This window comes from Anomaloglossus baeobatrachus, chromosome 9 (genome assembly GCF_048569485.1).
Source record: "Anomaloglossus baeobatrachus isolate aAnoBae1 chromosome 9, aAnoBae1.hap1, whole genome shotgun sequence".
Lineage (NCBI taxonomy): Eukaryota > Metazoa > Chordata > Amphibia > Anura > Aromobatidae > Anomaloglossus > Anomaloglossus baeobatrachus.
Genome location: NC_134361.1, coordinates 215,256,914 through 215,273,113, shown reverse-complemented (window position 1 = coordinate 215,273,113; position 16,200 = coordinate 215,256,914). Strand labels below are relative to the sequence as shown.

General features: G+C 41.4%; 1 protein-coding gene across 1 annotated transcript; it reads right to left on the bottom strand.

Annotated features, from left to right (window-relative positions):
* Nucleotides 1-850: 850 nt before the first annotated feature.
* Nucleotides 851-12,170, bottom strand: LOC142250734 (olfactory protein-like). Its single transcript, XM_075322943.1, has 7 exons — nt 12,067-12,170; nt 5,232-5,368; nt 5,049-5,119; nt 4,646-4,756; nt 4,264-4,365; nt 1,429-1,454; nt 851-953 (listed from the first exon to the last, which is right to left on the bottom strand). Exons 1-6 carry the CDS (start codon nt 12,157-12,159, stop codon nt 1,429-1,431), a joined length of 540 nt encoding a protein of 179 aa, XP_075179058.1. The 5' UTR covers nt 12,160-12,170; the 3' UTR covers nt 851-953.
* Between the last annotated feature and the right edge of the window lie 4,030 nt (nt 12,171-16,200).

Sequence of the window (16,200 nt, the reverse complement as noted above, 5' to 3'; positions counted from 1 at the left end):
AGACGTTCTCAGTGTTTTTCACTAGACTTCAATATAATAGCGCTGTGACAGCTAGATACAAGAAATAGTAGGATTAGATACCCGGATCAGCAGACAGTATCACACAGGAGAGGATTAGATACACAGCTCAGCAGACAGTATCACACAGGAGAGGATTAGATACACAGCTCAGCAGACAGTATCACACAGGAGAGGATTAGATACACGGCTCAGCAGACAGTATCACACAGGATAGGATTAGATACACAGCTCAGCAGACAGTATCACACAGGATAGGATTAGATACACTGCTCAGCAGACAGTATCACACAGGAGAGGATTAGATACACAGCTCAGCAGACAGTATCACACAGGATAGGATTAGATACACAGCTCAGCAGACTATCACACAGGATAGGATTAGATACCCGGCTCAACAGACAGTATCACAGAGGATAGGATTAGATACACAGCTCAGCAGACAGTATCACACAGGAGAGGATTAGATACACAGCTCAGCAGACAGTATCACACAGGATAGGATTAGATACACGGCTCAGCAGACAGTATCACACATGATAGGATTAGATACCCGGCTCAACAGACAGTATCACACAGGATAGGATTAGATACACAGCTCAGCAGACAGTATCACACAGGAGAGGTTTAGATACAGAGCTCAGCAGACAGTATCACACAGGAGAGGTTTAGATACAGAGCTCAGCAGACAGTATCACACAGGAGAGGATTAGATACACAGCTCAGAAGACAGTATCACACAGGAGAGGATTAGATACACAGCTCAGCAGACAGTATCACACAGGAGAGGTTTAGATACATCATACAGGAGACCAGTCTTTGCTTTCTTTGGTTTTATTTAATTAGGATGAATCAAAGAGATAGGAAATATAGTCGGCTGTGGATTGTGGGGTGTAATTTCGGGGGGATGTGAGGGGTTTTGCTTGCTGCACTCTCTGTAAAACATAAACAGGGCAGAAGGTCAGAGGTGGTTGATCTCGGGAGCAGTCGCCTGTCACAGTCAATATTGGTAGAAGCAGTGGACTCAGATGTACCTATATGATACAGCCCCTGTAGGGCGCCTGGGTGGGGTACATATAGGTGAGGGGGCTACAGGTTACTGCTCGATTATACCTCTGTACCACCAGGCCCCTGGTACCGAGGGTTTTTTTTTTCTCTACCACTCACTCCTTTGATCTCTTACTCCTTCCTTTCCTATCATCCCAATACCACTGGAGGAGAAAAGCCTAATTAAATATTTCCGGGGCCCCTCTCTCCCGGGCCTATAGCGTCCAGCGGGGACCTCCTATCATAAAGAGTAACAATCTACTCTGGTCCCAATCCCCCGACTTTCATCATTATTCTCTGCTTCTGACATTGCAGGATTCTGGTTTATATCCGTCCCAGGACAGAAGCTGATTCTGTACTCACCTAATATCCTTTCAGCTCACAGTCAGCTGAGAAAAGAGGAAAACAGAGCATTGTGAGAAGAAGGCTGGGCCTACAGGGGGACGCGACCCCATATTACTGTCCTATATCCCATATATCCCCATATTACTGTCCTATATCCCATATATCCCCATATTACTGTCCTATATCCCACATATCCCCATATTACTGTCCTATATCCCATATATCCCCATATTACTGTCCTATATCCCATATATCCCCATATTACTGTCGTATAGCCCATATATTCCCATATTACTGTCCTATATCCCATATATCCCCATATTACTGTCCTATATCACATATATCACCATATTACTGTCCTATATCCCATATATCCCCATATTACTGTCCTATATCCCATATATCCCCATATTACTGTCCTATATCCCATATATTCCCATATTACTGTCCTTTATCCCACATATCCCCATATTACTGTCCTATATCCCACATATTCCCATATTACTGTCCTATATCCCATATATCCCCATATTACTGTCCTATATCCCATATATCCTCATATTGATGTGCTATATCCCATATATCCCCATATTACTGTCCTATATCCCATATATCCCCATATTACTGTCCTATATCCCATATATTCCCGTGTTACTGTCCTATATATTACTGTCCTATATCCCATATATCCCCATATTTTTGTCCTATATCCCATATATCCTCATATATTACTGTCCTATATCCCATATATCCCCATATTACTGTCCTATATCCCATATATCCCCATATTACTGTCCTATATCCCACATATCCTCATATATTACTGTCCTATATCCCATATATTCCCATATTACTGCCCTATATCCCATATATCCCCATATTACTGTCCTATATCCCACATATCCCCATATTACTGTCCTATATCCCACATATTCCCATATTACTGTCCTATATCCCATATATCCCCATATTACTGTCCTATATCCCATATATCCTCATATTGATGTGCTATATCCCATATATCCCCATATTACTGTCCTATATCCCATATATCCCCATATTACTGTCCTATATCCCATATATTCCCGTGTTACTGTCCTATATATTACTGGCCTATATCCCATATATCCCCATATTTTTGTCCTATATCCCATATATCCTCATATATTACTGTCCTATATCCCATATATCCCCATATTACTGTCCTATATCCCACATATCCCCATATTACTGTCCTATATCCCATATATCCCCATATTACTGTCCTATATCCCACATATCCCCATATTACTGTCCTATATCCCACATATCCCCATATTACTGTCCCATATCCAATATATCATCATATTACTGTCCTATATCCCATATATCCCCATATTACTGTGCTATATCCCATATATCCCCATATTACTGTCCTATATCCCATATATCCCCATATTTCTGTCCTATATCCCGTACATCCCCATATTACTGTCGTATATCCCGTATATCCCCATATTACTGTCCTATATCCCGTATATTCCCATATTTCTGTCCTATATCCCGTACATCCCCATATTACTGTCGTATATCCCGTATATCCCCATATTTCTGTCCTATATCCCGTACATCCCCATATTACTGTCGTATATCCCGTATATCCCCATATTTCTGTCCTATATCCCGTATATCCTCATATATTACTGTCCTATATCCCATATATCCCCATATTACTGTCCTATATCCCACATATCCCCATATTACTGTCCTATATCCCATATATCCCCATATTACTGTCCTATATCCCACATATCCCCATATTACTGTCCTATATCCCACATATCCCCATATTACTGTCCCATATCCAATATATCATCATATTACTGTCCTATATCCCATATATCCCCATATTACTGTGCTATATCCCATATATCCCCATATTACTGTCCTATATCCCATATATCCCCATATTTCTGTCCTATATCCCGTACATCCCCATATTACTGTCGTATATCCCGTATATCCCCATATTACTGTCCTATATCCCGTATATTCCCATATTTCTGTCCTATATCCCGTACATCCCCATATTACTGTCGTATATCCCGTATATCCCCATATTTCTGTCCTATATCCCATATATCCCCATATTACTGTCGTATATCCCGTATATCCCCATATTACTGTCCTATATCCCGTATATTCCCATATTTCTGTCCTATATCCCGTACATCCCCATATTACTGTCCTATATCCCATATATTCCCGTGTTACTGTCCTATATATTACTGGCCTATATCCCATATATCCCCATATTTTTGTCCTATATCCCATATATCCTCATATATTACTGTCCTATATCCCATATATCCCCATATTACTGTCCTATATCCCACATATCCCCATATTACTGTCCTATATCCCATATATCCCCATATTACTGTCCTATATCCCACATATCCCCATATTACTGTCCTATATCCCACATATCCCCATATTACTGTCCCATATCCAATATATCATCATATTACTGTCCTATATCCCATATATCCCCATATTACTATGCTATATCCCATATATCCCCATATTACTGTCCTATATCCCATATATCCCCATATTTCTGTCCTATATCCCGTACATCCCCATATTACTGTCGTATATCCCGTATATCCCCATATTACTGTCCTATATCCCGTATATTCCCATATTTCTGTCCTATATCCCGTACATCCCCATATTACTGTCGTATATCCCGTATATCCCCATATTTCTGTCCTATATCCCATATATCCCCATATTTCTGTCCTATATCCCGTATATTCCCATGTCACTGTCGTATATCCCGTATATCCCCATGTTACTGTTCCTCTGTACCTTTTCCTGGTAACACCACTGCATCCTCATCCTTGAGGCCCATGTGGGGGAGTTGATCCATGAAACTCTTTCTTACGGCTTCTGGTAGCTCCATTTTTCTTGCTGAAGAAAGTAAACCATGACCCCCAGTTACACGGCAGCATTACACCGTCCTGTCCGGCAGCTCCCTGCTGTTATAGCATTGATTTCTATGGGTGCACCATAGGGCAGTTTTATTCTTGGGCAGATGCCAGGGCTGAGGGCGTCTCGACTCTTGAGCTGTGCAGCTTTGGGGGGGGGGGGGGGGGGTATCAGGATATAACGAGGCCGATGTGGCAGAGCGGGGTCTCTGTGTCGACATTAACCCCTTAATCACCAGGGGTCAGCGGCTTGTGCCCCTTACCGTACAGCTTGAGGGTTACGCAGGGTTGTCCCTCATGGATGGTCTTGGTGTATTCCAGAGCGTACGCCGTGTAATCCGTGTTCAGGATGAAGACTTCATTGTCTCCATGCACTGTGAAGAAATGATGGGAGTCGTTGTCATATGCAATGCCCCAATATGCCCCAATATGTCCCAGTATGTCCCAGTATGCTTCTAAATTAAAAATCTAGTCCTTAATAATCACAGTAGAGTCTAAGTTCTGCAACTTTCTACAATACTTTGTGCCTCATTTCCTCATCTTTTTGGAAGATCTCTGCATGCTGTCAGTGAATTGAAGGATTCCTACACAGCTGAAGGGTTGTTTCTGTGTATCAGTATGAACTAAACACAGCGAAAATGATAACACAGGGGAGAAGAGACAAACCTGATGTGTGTGTATAGTGCCCGCTGGCGATTGTCACCATAGTGGCATCCATCTGCTGGCAGCCATCAGGTCTAACAATGAGGAAATACAAAAAGAAATACTGTAGCGACCACCATCGTTACACCCCTGATCACCATCATCATCATCATCAAATGATTCTTCTTCCTCATAATGACCACTTACCCTTTGAAAGCCACGCTGTTTTTCATATTAGTCCCATCCTTGGCAAAACAGACGATCGGCATAGTCATGCCCTCCTTCATTTTACTGAACATAGGGCAGTTTGATGCTGCGATGACACCATACCATGTACCCTGAAACTGTGGGGATAGCAGCATTAATTATTGTTACTGAATACACAAAGACGGCAGTTTTATAGTAGTTATATTCAGGGCTGTGGAGTCGGAGTCGGTGTTCATTTTGATGGAGTCGGAATACACTAGCTGTACTCCCCGGCTTCGCCCAGGTTAATAACTGTTGCTAACAAAATAGAATGTATTAATAAAAATGTATTCTGCACACAAACCACAAAACAAATAGATAGAAATGTAATTATTAAAAGGCAAGAACTAAGCTAATAGAAGCATTTCACAACATATATTTCATCACCACAGATATTCCACACAGATTTAACTAAATTGGCCAAGTAATGTGCTCCGTCTGTCTCTTTCCAGGTCTGTCTCTTTCCAGGTCTGTCTCTCTCCAGGTCAGTCTCTTTCCAGGTCTGTCTCTGTCTGTCTCTTTCACCGTTTGTCTCTGTCTGTCTCTCTCCAGGTCTGTCTCTCTCCAGGTCTGTCTCTTTCCAGGTCTGTCTCTGTCTGTCTATTTTCAGGTCAGTCTCTTTCCAGGTCAGTCTCTTTTCAGGTCAGTCTCTTTCCAGGTCAGTCTCTTTCCAGGTCAGTCTCTTTCCAGGTCTGTCTCTGTCTGTCTCTTTCACCGTTTGTCTCTGTCTGTCTCTCTCCAGGTCTGTCTCTGTCTGTCTCTTTCCAGGTCTGTCTCTTTCCAGGTCTGTCTCTTACCAGGTCTGTCTCTTTCCAGGTCTGTCTCTGTCTGTCTCTTTCCAGGTCAGTCTCTTTCCAGGTCAGTCTCTTTCCAGGTCTGTCTCTGTCTGTCTCTTTCACCGTTTGTCTCTGTCTGTCTCTCTCCAGGTCTGTCTCTGTCTGTCTCTTTCCAGGTCTGTCTCTTTCCAGGTCTGTCTCTTACCAGGTCTGTCTCTTTCCAGGTCTGTCTCTGTCTGTCTCTTTCCAGGTCAGTCTCTTTCCAGGTCAGTCTCTTTCCAGGTCAGTATCTTTCCAGGTCTGTCTCTTTCCAGGTCTGTCTCTTTCCAGGTCTGTCTCTGTCTGTCTCTTTCCAGGTCAGTCTCTTTCCAGGTCAGTATCTTTCCAGGTCTGTCTCTTTCCAGGTCTGTCTCTTTCCAGGTCTGTCTCTGTCTGTCTCTTTCCAGGTCAGTCTCTTTCCAGGTCAGCCTCTTTCCAGGTCTGCCTCTTTCCAGGTCTGTCTCTTTCCAGGTCTGTCTCTTTCCAGGTCTGTCTCTTTCCAGGTCTGTCTCTGTCTGTCTCTTTCCAGGTCAGTCTCTTTCCAGGTCAGTATCTTTCCAGGTCTGTCTCTTTCCAGGTCTGTCTCTTTCCAGGTCTGTCTCTGTCTGTCTCTTTCCAGGTCAGTCTCTTTCCAGGTCAGCCTCTTTCCAGGTCAGTCTCTTTCCAGGTCAGCCTCTTTCCAGGTCAGCCTCTTTCCCGGGCTGTCTCTTTCCAGGTCAGTCTCTTTCCAGGTCAGTCTCTTTCCAGGTCAGTCTCTTTCCAGGTCAGTCTCTTTCCAGGTCTGTCTCTTTCTAGGTCTGTCTCTTTCCAGGTCTGTCTCTGTCTGTCTCTTTCACCGTCTGTCTCTGTCTGTCTCTGTCCCTGTCTGTCTCTTTGTCTGTCTTTCTGTCTGTCTCTCTGTCTGTCTCTCTGTCTCTGTCTGTCTCTCTCTATCCGTCTCCCCTCCGACATCTTATTACCTCACATATAGGCTTCTTATACTATGAATGTCTTTTGTTCCTATAGCAACCAATCACAGCTCATACTAATAACCTGTAGTTCCAGGCTCCATTTACTTTAATGGAGTCATGTTTTTTGGAGAGTAACTGTAAAGCACGGGGTTAAATTTTCCTGGCAAAACATAGTCTACGACGTTCCCTGGGTCACATGAGGTGTCTGTGCAAAATTTTGTGATTTTAAATGCGACGGTGCGGATACACTTTTCGTTTCACTTTTTATCCCATTATGTAGATAGGGGCAAAAATTGACTGGTAAATTGGAACGCGCAGGGTTATATTTTGCCTCACAACATAGCCTATGACGCTCTCGGGGTCCAGACGTGTGAGTGTGCAAAATTTTGTGGCTGTAGCTGCGACGGTGCGGATGCCAATCCCAGACACACACACACACACACACACACACACACACACACACACACACACATTCAGCTTTGTATATTATATTGGGTACAGTAGATCACTGCAGAATGTGCTGAATATGTTTTCATAGGAATTTGGGAAAGTTCTGAAATGTCCTATAAATGTCTGTTCTATTCCTGATCTAAGGCTGCATTCACACACAACATTTTTGCTGCGTTTTTTGAGGATACGTTTTTCAGCTGCAAAAGCAGATCAGCTTTTTAAAAAAAAACGCATCACCTGAAAAGTTTTTGAGCTCATAGATAATGTTTTCAATAGCAAAAGCAGATTAGAAAAATGCCACACAAACTGACTGCACATGCTTTGTGAGGGTCCGTTTTTGACCCCAAAACGGATCCTCCCAAAACAATGCTTCAAAGTACAATTAAACTGATGAATGAGAGTAATGAGCAACAGCTAGAAGAACATTTAGGATTCAGTATGTGTGAGATGGAGCCACAGCGCTGCTCATGTAACTGAGGAACAAACAGATATTACAACAGAAGAACAGCAAAATGATACTTTAGAATTAGATGATCTTGTTGAAGCTGCTTCAAAACACGTTCATATTCATCACATGCGCTGTGTTGTGCACACACTGCAGCTGGCATTAAGAGATAGTCTGCAAGAGGGACATGCTGGAAATCTGATTGGAAAAGTAAGGAAATTGGTTATTGCTGCCAGAACCCCTAAAATTGATTCCATCTTGGAGAGATGTGCTGGGAAAGGGGCAATTGTCTGTCAAGCCACTTGGAGGGGCAGCACTTATTTAATGATTGAGCGATTTCTTGAACTAAAACAGTTTCTTGTAGATATGGCGAACCCTCAGGTAACCCTAAATGAAGGTCAGTGGACCCAGGTGGCTGAATTGAAGGAATTGCTTAATCACCCATTTACCATGACTAAAAAATTACAAGCTGAGGATTTAACTCCTGGCATTTTCATAAGGGAGTGGAAGAACTTGCTATTTTGCCTGTCCCAAAGAGGAGGTTTAATCGCAGATGGCATTTCTGCTTCAATGAAACGTAGAGAGACACAGCTATTGGAAAATACAATTCTTCTGGCAGCTGTTTATGTGGAGCCAAGTCATCGTATACTGCTTGATGATCAACAGCTTACTAAAGGAAAAGAAGCTGTGACTGAGGTAGCAGTTAGGATGAGTAGCACTGACAGGCGCAAGAGGACTTGGGTCCTGACAGTGCTACTGCTGCCATGTCTTCATCCTCATCAGATGAGGAGTTTAACTTTGACAAGTATTTGGATGACATGGATTAGGCAGAGCGTTGCCGCAAGGAAAAATATTTCACTCCGTCTCCTATAGCAGCAGAGTGACCAGATTTCAGCAAAATGTTTCACTTGCTCTCGAAGAAATAGAAAAATTCAACCGTTCATCAAAACTGACTGTGCATGAGGCAATTCCTTTATACCCGGAAATTGTTAGAGATGTTCCCATGTGGTTACGGCTTTGCTCCAACCCACGTTACTGTAGAGAGGTTGTTCTCCAGCCTTAACATTATTAGGGCAGATTCGAGGTCATCTGCGAAGGAGGATCTGATGGAGGCAATTCTATTTCTTACAACAAATTCATAGAACGCACAAATGTTATTTACTATGTTTTTGTTGAAAACTGGGGGTTTTTTTTTCAGTTTTTTTGCCACTTACATAGTTTATTACATAGTGTTATTTTTATTTTTTTTAATATATATATACCGTATATATATATATATATATATATATATATATATATATATATATATATATATATATAATCTATATTACATAGTGTATTACATATTTACAATTTATTACAGTTTTTTTTAGTTCTTAAGTTATATTTTAATAAATATATTTAATGTTCTATCTAAATTATTGTATTATAAAAATTATTTAATGCCTGATGTTCACATTGTACTACAATAAATTTTTCACTTAAACATAAGCAATATATGTGGGAGTCGGAGTCGCAGGTTTGGCTTACCGACTCCACAGCCCTGGTTATATTCTTGTACATAGGGGGCAGTATTATAGTAGTTATATTCTTGTACATAGGAGCAGTATTATAGTAGTTATATTCTTGTACATAGGGGCAGTATTATAGTAGTTATATTCTTGTACATAGGGGTAGTATTATAGTAGTTATATTCTTGTACATAGGGGCAGTATTATAGTAGTTGTATTCTTGTACATAGGGGGGCAGTATTATAGTAGTTATATTCTTGTACATAGGGGGCAGTATTATAGTAGTTATATTCTTGTACATAGGGGCAGTATTATAGTAGTTATATTCTTGTACATAGGGGTAGTATTATAGTAGTTATATTCTTGTACATAGGGGCAGTATTATAGTAGTTGTATTCTTGTACATAGGGGGGCAGTATTATAGTAGTTATATTCTTGTACATAGGGGCAGTATTATAGTAGTTGTATTCTTGTACATAGGGGCAGTATTATAGTAGTTATATTCTTGTACATAGGGGGCAGTATTATAGTAGTTATATTCTTGTACATTGGGGCAGTATTATAGTTGTTATATTCTTGTACATAGGGGCAGTATTATAGTAGTTGTATTCTTGTACATAGGGGCAGTATTATAGTAGTTATATTCTTGTAGATAGGGGCAGTATTATAGTAGTTATATTCTTGTACATAGGGGTAGTATTACAGTAGTTGTATTCTTGTACATAGGGGGGCAGTATTATAGTAGTTATATTCTTGTACATAGGGGCAGTATTATAGTAGTTCTATTCTTGTACATAGGGGCAGCATTATAGTAGTTATATTCTTGTACATAGGGGCAGTATTATAGTTGTTATATTCTTGTACATAGGGGCAGTATTATAGTAGTTGTATTCTTGTACATAGGGGCAGTATTATAGTAGTTATATTCTTGTACATAGGGGGCAGTATTATAGTAGTTATATTCTTGTACATAGGGGCAGTATTATAGTAGTTATATTCTTGTACATAAGAGCAGTATTATAGTAGTTATATTCTTGTACATAGGGGGCAGTATTATAATAGTTATATTCTTGTACATAGGGGGCAGTATTATAGTAGTTATATTCTTGTATATAGGAGGCAGTATTATAGTAGTTATATTCTTGTACATAGGGAGCAGTATTATAGTAGTTATATTCTTGTACATAAGAGCAGTATTATAGTAGTTACATTCTTGTACATAGGGGGCAGTATTATAGTAGTTATATTCTTGTACATAGGGAGCAGTATTATAGTTGTTATATTCTTGTACATAGGGGCAGTATTATAGTAGTTATATTCTTGTACATAGGGGCAGTATTATAGTAGTTACATTCTTGTACATAGGGGGCAGTATTATAATAGTTGTATTCTTGTACATAGGGGGCAGTATTATAATAGTTATATTCTTGTACATAGGAGCAGTATTATAGTAGTTATATTCTTGTACATAGGGGAAGTATTATAGTAGTTATATTCTTGTACATAGGGGGCAGTATTATAATAGTTGTATTCTTGTACATAGGGGGCAGTATTATAGTAGTTATATTCTTGTACATAGGGGCAGTATTATAGTAGTTATATTCTTGTACATAGGGGGCAGTATTATAGTAGTTATAATCTTGTACATAGGAGCAGTATTATAGTAGTTATATTCTTATACATAGGAGCAGTATTATAGTAGTTATATTCTTGTACATAGGGGGCAGTATTATAATAGTTGTATTCTTGTACATAGGGGGCAGTATTATAGTAGTTGTATTCTTGTACATAGGGGGCAGTATTATAGTAGTTGTATTCTTGTACATAGGGGCAGTATTATAGTAGTTATATTCTTGTACATAGGGGGCAGTATTATAATAGTTGTATTCTTGTACATAGGGGGCAGTATTATAGTAGTTGTATTCTTGTACATAGGGGCAGTATTATAGTAGTTATATTCTTGTACATAGGGGCAGTATTATAGTAGTTATATTCTTGTACATAGGGGCAGTATTATAGTAGTTATATTCTTGTACATAGGGGCAGTATTATAATAGTTATATTCTTGTACATAGGGGGCAGTATTATAATAGTTGTATTCTTGTATATAGGGAGCAGTATTATAGTAGTTGTATTCTTGTACATAGGGGCAGTATTATAATAGTTATATTCTTGTACATAGGGGGCAGTATTATAGTAGTTATATTCTTGTACATAGGGGCAGTATTATAATAGTTGTATTCTTGTACATAGGGGGCAGTATTATAGTGGTTATATTCTTGTACATAGGGGGCAGTATTATAGTAGTTATATTCTTGTACATAGGGGGCAGTATTATAGTAGTTATATTCTTGTATATAGGGGCAGTATTATAGTAGTTATATTCCTGTACATAGGGGCAGTATTTATTTTTAGTTAAAAGTTGACAAGCGAATACTTTAATAGGTCTATACAGTAACAAGCAAGGGATAACTTTGTGCATAGAAGAAAAGCCGAATCCTGCAATATTTTTAAGAAACATTTATGATAATGGAGAAGTAGTGGCTGCTAAATGCAGTAACTTGAAAATTATTTTTATAATTCTATTATTTTATTAATAGAAAATTCCCAGTAGCTTTCTCTTACCATATGTTCATCTAAATTGGCCATCTCCTTGACATCTCCGGCCCGGCACTGGATGCAGAGGAGGAGGAGGACGGCTGCGGTGACTTGGAGCATGATTGCAGTGGTGATGATGCTTTGATGTGAAGTTCTTGACTCTCGACATTTGCTATTTATACACAAATTGGTAGAAAGAAAAATAATGCAAGAGATAAAAAGCCATTGTCCGTGGTAAGTACATTATGTAATAGGCGACGTGAAGTCTTTGGTGATGATTCTAATGAGGGATCAGGTTCAATTTATGGAGCCGCAGCTGCCAAAATCTTAAAATTAATCCATTATTTTTTATGCTTAGCTAGATCCCTACATTAAGTGCAAGATATTTCTGGTTATTAACTTTTTAGACCCAAAAATAAAAAAAATAAATTGTATTTCGACTTTTGAGCAAGATTTCATAGACATAATGTACAGAGTAAGTACAAAGTCAGGTCACTTTTTCCATACAAACGTTGATTTTCGTAAAGTTTTCTGCTTCAGTTTTCATTAAAGGGGTTGTCCGGTACTTATTCATTGGTGGCCTATCCTTCGGAAAAGTCATCAATGTCTGATCGGCCGGGGTCTGTCATCCTTCACTCCCACCAATCTGCAGTTCCCGGTGCCTGCTGCTATAGAAGGTGGATGGAAATGCTCAATTCCGGAGCTGCTCCGTCTTCTGACAGCGGCCGCTACATTATCTCGTCAGCTCAGGAGAAAGTATAAACCAGGACAAGGCAGCTGATATCACTCTCATGCAGTTTGCTGGTTGCTTTAAAAGGGGCAATGGTGCTTTACATCATTGTCTTGACTCCAAAGATACACATGCAGTCATCATTGCTTTGCCTCAAAAGGGTTTTAAAGGCAAGAACAACGGCCCAGGAGCAATGTGGTGATGATGATGCTTTTCTAGTATGATGGAGACCATTTCACAGGTAAAAGTGAGAGCTAAGTGGCTCGATGAACAAAATATTGACATTTTCGATCCACAGCCACTGGTCCTGAGCTACAACCTGTATTATACTACAGAGCTGCACTCACTATTCTGCTGGTGCAGTCACTTTGTACATACATTACATTACTGATCCTGCGTTACCTCCTGTATTATACTCCAGAGCTGCACTCACTATTCTGCTGGTGCAGTCACTTTGTACATACATTACATTACTGATCCTGCGTTACATCCTGTATTATACTCCAGAGCTGCACTCACTATTCTGCTGGTGCAGTCACTGTGTACATACATTACATTACTGATCCTCAGTTACATCCTGTATTATATTCCAGAGCTGCACTCACTATTCTGCTGGTGGAGTCACTGTGTACATTTATTACATTACTGATCCTGCGTTACCTCCTGTATTATTCTCCAGAGCTGCACTCACTATTCTGCTGGTGCAGTCACTGTGTACATACATTACATTACTGATCCTCAGTTACATCCTGTATTATATTCCAGAGCTGCACTCACTATTCTGCTGGTGGAGTCACTGTGTACATTTATTACATTACTGATCCTGCGTTACCTCCTGTATTATACTCCAGAGCTGCACTCACTATTCTGCTGGTGCAGTCACTGTTTACATACATTACATTTGTAATTACTCCAGAGCTGCAGTCAGAAGTCAAAGCCTTGCTGGTCGATGTTGTAATTGTAGCTGTGGAATTCAATGCAGACTGTCAAGTAAGTGCGGATCTCGCAGATAGTGGAAGCGTTTTTGAAGATATTGAGGCTCCTTCCCTCAGTCCTTGCGCCTCATTTTCCTGTTTATTTCTTGTTAATTATTTTCACTTTTCTCTTTGTGTTTGTATTTAGAAGCCAATCAGAAGGAAGAGTTGCAGTGTAAAGCAAGGAGGAAAGCTGGAGCAGTAACCTCTAATATTACAGGAGGTCAATTTGTGACTCCAATATATTATGTGTTGTGCATGGAGTAAAATTGATTACTTGGTTTAAAAGTTTTGTACTCCCCCATCTGAGAGCAGCATGATGTAGATTCTGAGAGCCTGATTCCAGTGATGTGTCACTTACTGGGCTGTGTGCAGATATTCAGCCACTCTCCTTAAGGCCTGCAACACACATCCGTCAAACACGTGCGAGTTTGGTCCATCCCGTATATACCGGAGACACGGACAAACGTGCACCAATGTTATTTAATGTTTGAGGACACGTGCGTTTTTCATTAAGGTCAGTGTGTCCGTGTGCGTGCTACGTTTGTGTCTCCGTTTTGCACGGAAGCATGTCCGTTTTCATCATGGAACACGCACACACGGACCCAATGAAAGTCAATGGGTCTGTGCGCACGCCTAAGTGACACGGACGCATCTCTGTATGCTCCGTGTACGTTTTGTGCTTTTTTCATTTGATGTCGGTCTTTTTTCTTTTTCTGTTTCGTTCTCTCCCTCAGTCCGTCGGTCGGTCTCTCTCTATGTCTGTCGGTCAGTCTCTCTGTCTTATCTGTCCCTCTCGCTGTCTGTTGGTCAGTTCCCCCCCCCCTCTCTCATACTTACCGTTCCCCGATCTCCGGCGCGGCGCGGCGCTGCACTGCTGTTATAAAAGCTCTGGCGGCTTTTACTATTTTGAAAAAGCCGGCCGCTCATTAAACAATCTCGTATTCCCTGCTTTCCCCGCCCACCGGCAAATATGATTGGTTGCAGTGAGACACGCCCACACGCTGAGTGACAGCTGTCTAACTGCAACCAATCACAGCCACCGGTGGGCGTGTCACTATGGAGCAGAGAAATAAATAAATAATTAAAAAAAACGGCGTGCGGTCCCCCCCAATTTTAATACCAGCCAGATAAAGCCATACGGCTGCAGGCTGGTATTCTCAGGATTGGGGAGCCCCACGTTATGGGGAACCCCCCAACCTAACAATATCAGCCAGCAGCCGCCCAGAATTGCCGCATACATTAGATGCGACAGTTCTGGGACTGTACCCGGCTCTTCCCGATTTGCCCTGGTGCGTTGGCAATCAGGGTAATAAGGAGTTAATGGCAGCCCATAGCTGCCACTAAATCTTAGATTAATCATGTCAGGCGTCTCCCCGAGATACCTTCCATGATTAATCTGTAAGTTACAGTAAATAAACACACACACCTGAAAAAATCCTTTATTTGCAATAAAAAACACTAACAAATACCCTCATTCACCACTTTATTCCACCCGAAAAAGCCCTCTATGTCCGGCGTAATCCACGGAGGTCCAGCGTCGCCTCCAGCTCTGCTACATGGAGGTGACAGGAGCTGCAGAAGACACCGCCGCTCCTGACAGCTCCATGCAGCAACTGAAGACAGCCGCGCGATCAGCGATGATGTCACTGAGGTTACTCGCGGACACCGCTGGATCATACAACTGTGACAGCAAGTCGCTCGAGTGACAGCGATGAAGTCACACGTGAGTTGCTATCACAGTTGTATGATCCAGCGGTGGCCGCGAGTAACCTCAGTGACATCATCGCTGATCGCGCGGCTGTCTTCAGTTGCTGCATGGAGCTGTCAGGAGCGGCGGTGTATTCTGCAGCTCCTGTCACCTCCATGTAGCAGAGCTGAAAGCGACGCTGGAACTCCGTGGATTACGCCGGACATGGAGGGCTTTTTCGGGCTGAATAAAGTGGTGAATGAGGGTGTTTGTTAGTGTTTTTTATTGCAAATAAAGAATTTTTTCAGGTGTGTATTTATTTACTGTAACTTACAGATTAATCATGGAAGGTATCTCGGGGAGACGCCTGACATGATTAATCTAGGACTTAGTCGCAGCTATGGGCTGCTGCCATTAACTCCTTATTACCCCGATTGCCAACGCACCAGGGCAAATCGGGAAGAGCCGGGTACAGTCCCAGAACTGTCGCATCTATTGTATGCGGCAATTCTGGGCGGCTGCTGACTGATATTGTTAAGCTGGGGGGCTCCCCATAACGTGGAGCTCCCCATCCTGAGAATACCTGCCTGCAGTCGTATGGCTTTATCTGGCTGGTATTAAAATTGGGGGGGACCGCACGCCGTTTTTTTTAATTATTTATTTCTCTGCTCCATAGTGACACGCCCACCGGCGGCTGTGATTGGTTGCAGTTAGACAGCTGTCACTCAGCGTGTGGGCGTGTCTCAATGCAACCAATCATATTTGCC

Bases quoted from the DNA above. Each gene is read 5' to 3' on its own strand.
- LOC142250734 (XM_075322943.1), bottom strand. From the start codon at position 12,159: ATGCTCCAAGTCACCGCAGCCGTCCTCCTCCTCCTCTGCATCCAGTGC. The intron at 4,757-5,048 runs GTTTGTCTCTTC...ATTTCTTCACAG, and splicing joins GCACTATACACACACATCAG to TGCATGGAGACAATGAAGTC. The intron at 4,366-4,645 runs GTAAGGGGCACA...TACTTTCTTCAG, and splicing joins CGTAACCCTCAAGCTGTACG to CAAGAAAAATGGAGCTACCA.